This window comes from Nanorana parkeri, unplaced genomic scaffold (assembly GCF_000935625.1).
Source record: "Nanorana parkeri isolate BGI_ZX_2015 unplaced genomic scaffold, ASM93562v1 scaffold682, whole genome shotgun sequence".
Lineage (NCBI taxonomy): Eukaryota > Metazoa > Chordata > Amphibia > Anura > Dicroglossidae > Nanorana > Nanorana parkeri.
The window spans coordinates 759,573-771,724 of record NW_017306950.1 but is presented as its reverse complement, the minus strand read 5'-3'; the positions used below and the strand labels follow the sequence as shown (position 1 = coordinate 771,724).

General features: G+C 41.0%; 1 protein-coding gene across 3 annotated transcripts in view; it reads left to right on the top strand.

The window, feature by feature from the left end:
• The window catches only part of CYLD (CYLD lysine 63 deubiquitinase), a 76,833-nt gene that overhangs the window by 17,363 nt on the left and 47,318 nt on the right, over window positions 1-12,152 (top strand). For 2 of the 3 annotated variants that reach the window (XM_018563636.1, XM_018563634.1), the window contains exons 2-3: window positions 6,101-6,267; window positions 8,150-8,769. In XM_018563636.1, coding sequence (XP_018419138.1) covers window positions 8,263-8,769 — 507 coding nt within the window. In that variant the 5' untranslated portion in view covers window positions 6,101-6,267; window positions 8,150-8,262. The remainder of the gene's footprint in view (window positions 1-6,100; window positions 6,268-8,149; window positions 8,770-12,152) is intronic. The other variant, XM_018563635.1, reaches the window with a different exon arrangement.

Below are 12,152 nucleotides of genomic sequence, written 5' to 3'. Positions count from 1 at the left end.
TCAAGTCACTTTTAATGTGAACTTTTTTTTATTCTCTAACATTCTCGAAGATCACTAAAAAACTCTAAATTCGGCCCAGTTTCTAACAGCTAAATCTGGCCATACACTGGTGCAATTTTGTCAGAGTCCTGCTGAATCGGCTGAACGCATCTGCTTGGGTAGGAGAGGGTTGTTTCAATGACAGTTTTGCGTGGTGTCAAGCGAACCCGGTTTGCACGAATCCCATGCACATCCATAGTCACAGAACCATAGAATATACACTTGTCTGCATTATTCACTTTCTTGGCTTTAGGGCCATTAAAAATATGATGGAAGAGGGACCCGTCTAGACAAAATCTTTTAGAAGAGCACGTGACTTTGTCATCCTAATATTTACTATCATTCATGTAACCCAGAGAAAACAAATTCCGTCATATTTTAAGATGAAGAAATTTTAAATGTGTATTTGACCGCCATCAGGTATCCCTGTATTTTCTTTACTGCTGAGGGGTTTAAGGTTCTACTGACCCCCGATGATGGGGAGATTATCTTTTTTTTAACCACTTCAGCTCCCATACACCCCTATGGACCAGAGCATTTTTTTTTCTCCAATAACTTTGCAATTTCTTAAGATAACAGATTAATTCTTAAATTTTTAAGTTAGGCAAAGCCTTTGTGTCGATTTGTTGTCTTGCAAATGTTATTTTTTTAATACAATTCACAGGCAAAATATGTAAGAAAACTAAACAAACACACTTTTTTTTCTACTTTGATCACTTTTTCATAAAATTGTTACTGAAGATACAATTATATAATTTGGTATGCTTTTTATTTTACATTTAACTTAGAAAAATAGAAACAAACAAATCATCAGGAAAATAATAGGGGAAGAAGGAGTGAATTAGGGCAGATTAGGGTAAACTAAAAGTTAATAAGGGGTTAAATAGGAACTTCTTTTTTTTTTTTTTTATAATTCTGTGTGAACTAATACCCATCTTTCAAACTAGGTGTGATTAGATTTCTAAACACATATACAGTGGTACCTCAGTACATGAACTTAATTTGTTCCACGATTATGGTTGCGAATCAAATTGGTCGCAAACCGAATAAAATTTACTCGTAAGGTTCAATGTAAATAAGGTTAATCCGTTCTGACCCCTACGAAGGTGGTCGCGAACAGAATAACATTTTTCCATAGGGTTCAATGTAAATAAGCTTAATCCGTTCGGAACCATATGTAAATATTCAAATACCGCTCTGCGCGTTCTTGTCACCTTCATTACCACTCTGCGCGTTCTTTTTACCACCATGCTTGCACACAGTACTGTGTGTGCTAAAAAGCACACAGAAATAGCTTCACAGCAAGTGTGCACAGGTCTGTCTGTGACCGCAATCTCGACTAGAGGAAGCCACGACCACGTGTCAGAGCGAGGAAGATGGTCGTGTTCGTTTTATCTGCAGTTTGTTTAGCTGCATTTAGAAAAAAAAAGAAGCCACGTGCATCCAGGAATGTATTTTCACTTCTAAAAACACCAATCCCATGTAGACCCAAGACGCGTTTATATGCTGAAACCTCATTGGCTACGTCAGTGGACTGTTTCAATGGACAAAGGACAGATGCATCCAAACACATATGCGTGTAAACGTGTACCATTTTTAAGCATAAACAAAGCATTTAGTCTGTGAGATATATCAGACAGATCTGTGCATAAATAAGTGTGAATGGAGCCTTAATCTCCTCTACTCCTGCTGCTGTGATATTTTGTTCTCACCTTTTTAACTGCATAAACTGCAATGTGATTGGATGGGGAGGGTTTCTGCGTTTTGCACATAATCGTTGCTGTTTGCACTGCTTTGCATATCTTTGTATTATTTCCTAGCTGTACATCGGTAAATCAAATTTAGCTTTGCAGACTGTAGCATTTCATGCAGTGAATGAGTTAAAATCAAGCTGTTTTCGATTTTAATCATGCTGCATGTAGCAAGGGTGGGAAATATCACGTGCTGACCGTACGATGGTAATTATAACCCTACATAATCATCATCCTTTTCTAAGGAAAGAATAACTTTCCATTGTTCTAGTACTGACAGCATATGCCGCAAAATGAGATGGCTTTCTAAGCTGTAGGTGACTGCTGGCCCATACTTCTCTCGAGCAATTGCTGATGAAAAATGTCTGTCTACTCCTTCTGTACTCTTCTTTATCAGTATTAAAGAATATTTAAACCCATGAACAAAAATAATATATTGCAGCATACCACCAGTCCTTGGATATGATGGCTGCATTAGTTTTCTTCTTTCAGGTGCTCTCAGCTTGTGTAGCAAGCATTTGTGTGGTACCGTATCAAAAGCCTTTGAGAAATCCAGATGTACCGGTACATTTTTTTTTTTTTTTTAAGTACATAAACATTCTTATTGATCCTGCCAGAAAACATGTGTCCTGGTAACTTTCTGTACAATGTTTTCTGCCTTCCCAGCTATCTTCTTTTAACTACAGATTCATACCTTCCACCTTTTTGGGATGGGAAAGTGGGACCCATCATAGCATAAAGTATTTTGGAAAAGGACACCCCACCACACCTCTAGTAACGTGGACCATGAGAATTAATACACAAATAATGATTGGTTTAACCCAAAATTGCTTTTTCATTACCAATCTTCCTTTTTATTTTTTCAAAATAATCAAAATGGAATAATTTAAAGGTTAGATAAAACGTTTAGTGCAGTAAAACAATTTTGATAAATAATACATTTTTATAGAGATGTATACACAAGGCCAAACAAGTGACAACTGAGGAATAAAGGGGGACAGCGGGGTTGGGTTCCAAATAAGGCACAGTCCCTTCAAATGAGGGGCATTTGGAAGTTACGACTGAACACCTCTTCCCTATGTAATGGATATTTTATCTCCATGTTTGTAGCCAAAATCAGGAGAGCAGCCTAGAGTAACAACGCTGATCCTTTATAGATACAGTACAGGAAGTGAGCGTTGTCACCTTGACAGTGTGTTTGGCAAGTTCACCAGATTACAGCCTGAAAAAAGAAAACTATTGCAGCCACCACATCGAAGGACCAGTAAGCTGCTATATCTTACATTTTTGTTTTTGGGCTTAGAATTGTTTTTTGAAACTTCTAGCAAACCAGTTTATTGCAGTATCTATTTTGTTTAAAGATTGTTAATATTGCAAATACGATTCATGTATAATGTCCTGGTGCACGGAGTTTATAATCTTATTTCTAGGAGTTAAACGCAACAAATTAAAGGGCTAGTCCACCTTGAACTATGATGTTTTTGTAGGATGCTGGGCAGTAAATTTGTCTGTTTTCTCTTGCTCGAGCAATTAACCAAGGGGGCCTCACTCTGCCCGTCATGACCCGCCGCCCGGCATCCTTGATTAGCTGGGGCCACGTTACCTCGGGATGCCGGTATTGGTATTCAGTATCGGCGAGTACCGAAAAAAAAAATATTGGTACTCGTACTCCATGCCGAAAAACTGGTATTGGTGCATCCCTAATTATTATACATGATGTATATAGCTCCAACAGTTTTTGTGCAGCGCTTTATAATCTAGGTAAGACATTACAGTTACAATACAAATCGGCACAAAATGGTAAGGAGAGCCCATGAGAGCTTACAATCTAAAAGGGAGGGGCAAGTGATACATGAGGAGGTAGCTGTGTGGGAATTAATTGTTTGAGAATGTGATAGTTCAATAGTTAGGCTGAGGGGTGATAGGCTTCCCTGAAGAGATGAGTCTTACTGGATCACCTAATGGCAGACAAAGTATGGGATAGATGGACAGGTTGGGGTAAGGTGTTCCAAAGGACTGCAGAGACTATAGAGAAGTCCTAGAGGCGTTAAAATGTATTTTATTTTTTATCCGATTAACCGATTAATCGAACTTAATAATCGGCTAACTAATCGATTTTGAAAATAATCGTTAGCTGCAGCTCTATATTGGTATGACACAAAAAAAGTGGCGAAAGAAAGCCAAATCTGACACATTCCACGCAAAACTCCAAAAATGGACTGGGCAAAATTATTGGCACCCTCAATTATTATTTGGTAGCACAGCCCTTTGAAAAAAATAACTGAAATCAATCGCTTCCTGTAACCATCAATGAGTTTCTTACACCTCTCTACAGGAATTTTGAACCACTCTTCTTTCGCAAACTATTCCAGGTCTCTCAGTCTGGAAGGGTTCCTTTTCCCAAATGCTGATTTGAGACCTCTTCACAGGTGCTCTATGGGATTCAGATCTGAACTCATTGCTGGCCACCCCAACTGCTTTTTGGGTAATTGTCCTGCTGTAAAAACCCATGACCTCTAATGGAGACCCAACTTTCTGACACTGGGCCCCACATTGCACCCCAGAATTCTTTGGTAGTCTTCAGATTTCATATTGCCATGCACACAGCAAGACCTCCAGTTCCCTGAAGCAGCAAAGCAACCCTAAAACATCAGTGAACCTCCACCATGTTTGACTGTATTTTTTTCTTTAAAGACCCCATCTCTTTTTCAGAAAACAGTAGAATGATGGACTTCACCAAAAAGCTGTAATTGTGTTTTGTCTGTCCACAGCACATTCTCCCAAAAGGATTTTGGCTTCCTAAGGTAAGTTTTGGCCAACTCCAATCTGGCTTTTTTATGTTTCTGTGTCAGCAGTATGGTCCTCCTGGGTCTCCTACCATAGCATCCTTTTTCATTCAGATGGCGAAGTATAGTGCAAGCTGACACAGTTGTACCCTGTGCCTGAAGGTTAGCTTGAATTAGTCTGGAAGTTGATTGAGGGTCTTTATCCATCATTCCGACAATCCTTCGTTGCAATCTTTGATGAATTGTTCTCTTTCGTCCACGTCCAGGGAGATTAGCTACAGTGCCATGGGCTGTAAACTTCTTTACAATGTTGCACACAGTGGACACAGGAACATTAAGATCTCTGGAGATGGACTTGTAACCCTGAGATTGTCCATGCTTTCCCACGATTTTTGTTCTCAGATCCTCAGACAATTCTTTGCTGCTCTATGCTTCTCCATGCTTTATGTAGCACACAGAAACACACAACAGAATGATTGAGTCAATTTTTCACCATTTTATCTGATTGCTGGTGTGATTTCTATATTGTCAGCACCTGTTAATTGATACACGTGAGTTTAATTACAAATACAGGAGCATCACAAACTTGGAATGCAATTATTTCTTGCAATTTGGAGAAGGTGCCAATCATTTTTGGAGTTTTGTGTAGAATGCGTCATATTTGGCTTTTTTCCCCTCCACTTTATAGTGCCATACCAATACATACAAAAGAAACATGAGAATGACTAAACATGTGTAATTGCAACAATTTTCTGCGCAAAGTGGTTCATTATCTGACAGAAATGCAGGGGTGTCAACATTTTTGGCCATGACTCTATATATAATCCTGTATTATCAAAGCAAACCTATTTACTACACGTTTGTGGTGCTTTACTGTTCATTTTCTCAGTGTTAGCTATGGGTTGTGACTATAAAGAATTGTAGCCAGAGACAACCAGACAACTAGAACTTTAAAAAGAATTTAAGCTATTGCAGCCCATGTTTCTTCTTTCTTTTTTTTTTTTTCTTTTTCTAAAAGATTTATTTTAAGGGTATCTCAGAATTCAATAGTCTTTTGCTGTCTTGTCACATATTTAAAAGCATTATGCAAATATTTAAGCTGCTTTTAAATCAGCACAGTTTAAAGGGTCTGGTACACTGGAAAATTCTCGTCGAATTTGAGGATACTGTTGCATTGCCCATTTGGGGCCTACACCCCCAACCACTTTATACTCTCCAGAGCTTCCTCATGGATCCTTTTTCTGTGGTTGCCACTGGAAGGTACCCAGTACTTCCGGCTAAGTGGTGAGCATGTGACCACCTCTCATGATGCAGTACTAAGGAAAAGCAACCATTTGCTAGGCCTGAGCACTGCCACATGGCTGAGAGGGTGATATGACTACTCGTTCTGAGGTAGGCCCCATGGAGGTGCACTGGGGATGCCCTGACAGTGACAGTGTCTCTTTAAAAAATGTTTAACTCCTTTTATTATCAAATTTAACAACCAGATACATTTATTTTATGTCTTTTTTTTTTTTTTTACAGATTTAAAAGCACTAATGATTTGCACTGAAAACATATGCACATTTTACTTTAAGTAATAGAAGCCCATTAAATGTGGAGACTTCCACATCAAACAAGCTGCAGAATGGACCACTGTTGAGGCTGCTACACCAATGGATTATTTTGCCTAATGGATGAAAACTATTAAGGTAAATAAAAAAGAAAACAAATGTTGCTACTTACTAAAACTGCTTCTGTATCCAACTTGTTGAACCATGATCTGTGCTGCTGCTGAGGCAATAAACACCCTGGTTACATTTCCCAGGTTGCAGAACAATGAAAAGACATGTCATATGTAAGTGCAGGTACAGGTAGTGAAAGCAAATGCATGCATAAATGTTGCTGTGCGGGTAAAGATAAGAGAAATTTTATCGTAAGAGCAATTTTGCTTTCAAAATAAAGTTCAAAGATGAATGTTTTCTGTATTGAACTCGAGTTTATCTATGGTGATCTACCATATAGCCACAAAAGCCTTCTATAGCAAATGTGCGTTATGTGATTATTGCTTATTATTTAGATATGGAAGCCTGATTATCTATAAAAATATATTTTGCATTAAATGGTGGTTATAGTTTCCAGTCACTGTGGCCAGATTTAATATTTTTTTTAGTTTTGGATTGAGTGTGAAGAACTAAAATTTCTATCAGGCACAGACTAATAGATGTTGCAGCAATTATCTCAGTGTGTCCAAAATCTCCTAGTTTGTCTCAGTGTTCTGCATTACTTGAAATCAAGCCTTCACAGTGGGCCACATAACATACTGTCTATACTATGGAGAAGACTGCTCACTTCAGGTGGCTCTGTCTTTACTGGGTGACTGGTCACCTTAACACCCCCTTGTAGTTCTCTGAAGTAGGGGGAATGGTGCATGCAATGAGGCAATGTTAACTGAGCCTTTCCCCACTCATCGATGTATAGACTTCCTTGAGCCAACCCACCAGTACTTCCTATATTGTTTTGTCTGGTTCTGACTAGGGATCCACCGATACTCGCCCAAATGCTCCGATAACTTTCCCGCGAGGGCACATGGAGCCGGTAAGCTGGCTCCATGCTGATTGGCCGGAAAGCCGGCTTCGCAGCCAATCAGTGTTGAGTCGTGCAAACAGATCTGACAATATGGCCGATCACGCGGGCGCTGTGCACACAGAAAACGTGGGCAGATCCGGGAGAGCGGTGTCTGCCTAGCTGGCCGAGGGACTGGTACGGTAATGACTGCTGCTAAGGATCTATGTGAGGGGAATGAGGTGCCTGTAGGGTGGGGGTCGTGTCACCATATTGTTAGATCTGTTTGGTCGGTCTCGAGGCTTCCCGGCCAATCAGCATCGAGCTGGCCAAACAGAATGGAGTCGGCTCTCCTGGCAATCATGAAGCCGGACGGTGGGTAATGACATGCCACCTGGCTTCCTGATTGCCCGGGAAGCCGTCTCTATGCTACTGGAAGTACTGATATCGGTACTTGGTATCAGCGAGTTTGGAAATATAAATATCGGTACTCCTACTCGATACCGAAAAACCGGTATCTGTGCATCCCTAGTTCTGACCATGCAAAACATTCACATCGGTCTTTTCTTCCTTTTTAGTAGTTTACTATCCAATGTAATCTGATATTCTTACAAGAATCATACATACACACACATTTAAGGGTAGAAGCAAAGTAACTAACCAAATGTTTATAGGTTGTACAAAGAGATTTATAAAACACAGGGATAACATACAAACTAAATGGAGACATTGTTGGGGTGATTAATCAAGAACTGTAGCATTGCAAGTGTTCACTGTCTCACCATTATTTTGCCAATTAGCAATTTATTGTAGCGCTAGTTTACTTTTAGGCGCGAGGCATTCATTGCTATATGATACTGACATCTCTTAAGCAGCCAGTCAGCATGGAACGGTTTAGCAATGTTTGTTCCTAGTTCTCTACATACATAGGTTGGTTAATGTCATAAGTAAGTCAGTGTGTATACTTAGTGAATCTTTTTTGTCAGCTTAGCTTTACTGTGTTTTTAATTTCTTCTTTTTTTTTTTTAGGTTATTTTGATTCACTGTAATCATGGACCTATCATTTCTACATTTTTGGGTATAAAAGAGCATCTGAATCAAGGACTTGCTGAAGGAACTCGGTCAAAGCCTGTTTTGTCACAATGAGTTCGAACCTCTGGGGGCAAGAAAAAAGCAGCTCCACTTACTGGGAAGAACGCATCTTTTACTTGTTGGTCCAGGAATGCAGTTTGGTTGACAAACAGACCCAGAAGCAGATTAAGATCCCAAGGGGAAGCATTGGACAGTTTGTTCAAGAGCGTTCTGCAGTAGCCCATAGCCGGAGCATCCCTCCTAAGAGCAAAAAAGTTCAGATTGCACTAAAAATCTTAGAGCAGCCCCATGCTCTTCTGTTTGTGGATGAGAAGGAAGTTATTGAGATCGCAGAGAAGCTGGCTGAATTGCTTTTGGCCATTACAAACTGTGAGGAGAGGTACAGCTTGTTCAAGAATAAAGCGAGACTTTCTAAAGCTTTACAAATTGAGACTGGCTCTGCTGTAAGGGTGTATATGAGACCGGGAGACGGGCACTTTCCAGGTGTGGTGCGATATAGGGGACCATTGTTGCCAGAAAGGACTGTCACAGGTATATGGTTTGGTGTGGAATTATTGGTAAGTTTTTCTCTTAATCTACGTTACATTTTATTTTACTAGGTAGAAGCCATTTATTTGGAAATTAAATGAAGTGTTTTGGTGAAGCACCTACTTCCCTTGTCCCACTTAGTCACTGCCACTACTCAGATTTTCCTTTTGGCAGCATGAAGTAGTCAATGCGCTTTTCAAGTTATCTGTTTATTTAAATGGATGGTTAAATCCACACTCCGGGCAAAATTTGAATCTACAAATCACACTGGGTGTGTAAATTATCAGCTGGGTGTTCTGTGTAAAGGGCTGCTGCAAAGTATAAAAATCTTACCTAGCAGCATGCCAGCCCCTGCACACAACACCCAGCTTCCGGTCCCTGAAGAGAGGGAGACATGCGACTTGAACTGTACAGCGCTGCAGTCACATTACCCATCCCTTTTCTCTTTAATCCATTCAGAAAATGTCTTGTATAAAAATAAATCTACCCTTGCAATGGGGCTACTCCCGCACCGCAAGGATTACCTGTATGGTGTACGCTCCGGCTTGTGGATTGACTGTTGGCATCCCCGTGTGTATATATGTGTCTATATGCCCATAGCCCTGCATTAGATGGAATGATGTCAGAGGGCCATCGACCAATGTAGTAGAGAGCAGAAAGGTCCCCTAGACATAAACAAGCAGTTAACCCTTGTGATATGGGGGTATCTGCTACTGCAAAGGTGTTTTTTGGGGGCTTGAAATAGCAAATAACCGATCAACCCTGTTGTCTTTCGGGATCATGAAGTTAGTTGTGCATGGCAGAAACTCCTCCACCAGCTAAAACTATACAATTAGAAATAAGCCAGCTTACAGCATGAAAAGGCATTCATAGACTAGTAGACTGCCAAAGTTTGTCACATGGATTGTTGAATAAAAGTTATTTGGAGGATTTTTGTGTCTGTGTGCCTGTAATGTTATTGCAATGACTTATTGCAGTGTTCCATATTTTGGGCTTGTGGAAAATATATAGGTGACTGACAATACATTGTACTATAGAATGGATTTATTTTAACAAACTGAAGGCTCCCCCTTAATGCAGGGGCCCAAATTTCAAGTCCTGAGCTACTAGCCAGGTCTTAAGAGTTACTCGCCACCAGTTGCCCACCTAAGCCCTACCCTGGCCCAGAATTAACTCCGCCCCTAAACACACCCTCTTAAATAATCTTAACAAAATTACCATAAACCTCCCTGGCCCCACATCTAAAATAATACACTCTCCCCGCTGTTCCCTGCCCCCCACATAAAATAATACACTTCCCCCCTGTAATATAAAACAATGAAGCCCTCTCACCTGATTGTCTTTCTGCAGGGAGCAGGCACGATCCCTGGTGATTAGTCGTGATTAGTAAGGTCTTCTGCAGACCTTACTAATCCATTATTTTTCAGCCGGAGCTCAGGGTCCTGCTGTCGCGCGTCGTGTGTCGCTACAGCAGGACCCTTTTTGGAGCGGATTTAGCCGCGATTCAAGCTTGCTCAATGCAAGCTTGAACGCGATATCGCGCGGCAAATCTCGCGATGTTGCGCAATATGCAAATCGCGCGATTTGCCTAAAGAGCTGCGGCTGAAAGCAACAGACAGCCCAGCAAGGAGCAGCTGCTCCCACAAGGCAGGTACGCGGTCTGTGACCGCGAGCCTGACTGTATTTCCACTCGCCTGCACTGTATTTCCACTTGCCAAATGCGAGCAGACGAGTGGAAATGTTGAGCCCTGCCCTAATGTATAGATACCACTATATGATACCTTTTGCTCTAGGCATTACTTGGGGAAAAATGGCAGAATACATTTTCTTTATTACTCTTGAGCAATAAGCAGAAAATTAAAAGCAAACGTTGTATCTCATCATTTGCAGCATTTCTTTATAACTCAGGTGAGTGCAGCGAAGTCAGAGTAAGCAATCTCACTACCGGAGAGGAGCCTGAACTTTTGCAAGGCAGAAAATAAAGCTGAAGTTTAGCTTAAAAATTACTCCTTGATGCAAAATTAAGTATACCAACTATTTTGGGTAATTTCTGCTGATATGTGGTCATAAAGATGATGTACATTTCTATAATTGTAACTGATCTTTTAAAATGTACAGATTCAGCAGGCTTCAAAGACCTCAACAGGAAAACATACTTAGGGGAATTGGTTTACCGCACTTACAGCTTTACTGTATGTCTGTTCTATTTGTCTGCAGTCTTGATTTGTGCCATAGTACCAATGACAGATTGTGGTCATCAATACAGTCTATCCTTATTACATTTCCTAGCCCTCTTGGTTGGTTTTGTACTACAGAGCCCAGCTGGCCAACTTCCTGTATTTAGGTTCTTCTGATCTTCGTTGTTAACATGGGCGTATTTACTATAAGTCTGTCTGTCATACCATGACCTGTCACCCAGATGCTTGACCATTCTTACTGAAGCCCTTTAAGCCAACAATTTGTTAAGGAAATTAAGGATATGGGTCATCATCGCTGGCATATAATTTTTTTTCCCTCACACTACAGTTTAGGAAGAATTCCCAAATCGCCTTCATAAACACCTAATTGATAAATATCTAAGCATTTTACTAAATGATGACATTTTCATAGATCTTTGCTTTCATTTGGACTGCCATTTGACTGTGCTATCACTCCATATTCACCCTTGCAATATTCAGGGGGTTATTCACTAAAGAACCGAAGGATCCAGCCGTAGCTTTGGCTGATCCTTCGGCCGCCTCTGCCATTCGGTTCAGTCGAACCAAAGGGCTGCTCTACAGGCTATTCACAATAGCGCGTATAGCAACCAAAGGTAGCTCAGCCAAACGCATATGCTTTGGCTCCCCTGAGCCGTAGTGACACCCGAAGCACGGAGAACAGTTGGCCAAAGCCGACCGATCTCCACACAAATGACAGCTGGGCGGGAACCGCCCAGTTGTAATGACAGATCAGCGTCCCCAAAGGACCTGGGGACGCTGATCTGTCATTAAACAATACCAACTGTGCGGATGTCACAGCCAGCTCCGCCCAGTTGTTATTCATTGGCCGGGACCTGCTAGAAGACTCTGGCAGGTGTCGGCCAAAAGGAAACAGTTGGGGGGAGCTAGCTGTCACCGCTACTCCGCCCAATTGTTTTTTCTTTTCTTTTAAAATACATTTTTTTAAATGTAATACTTTTTTTCATTCTTTCCTCCGAGGTACCGAGCAGAATAGCCAAGCCGAATGCTGCTTGGCTGCATTCAGCTATTCACTCACTGACATTCGGCCCCTATGAGAATAGAGGTGAACACCAGCGAGTAAGCTGCCGGAGCTTCGGCCCAGCCGAAACAGATGTTGGATCGGCTGAGTCAAACTCCTTCTGAACTTCGGCTCAGCCGAACATGCAGAGCATGTTCGGCTGATCGAAGGCAGC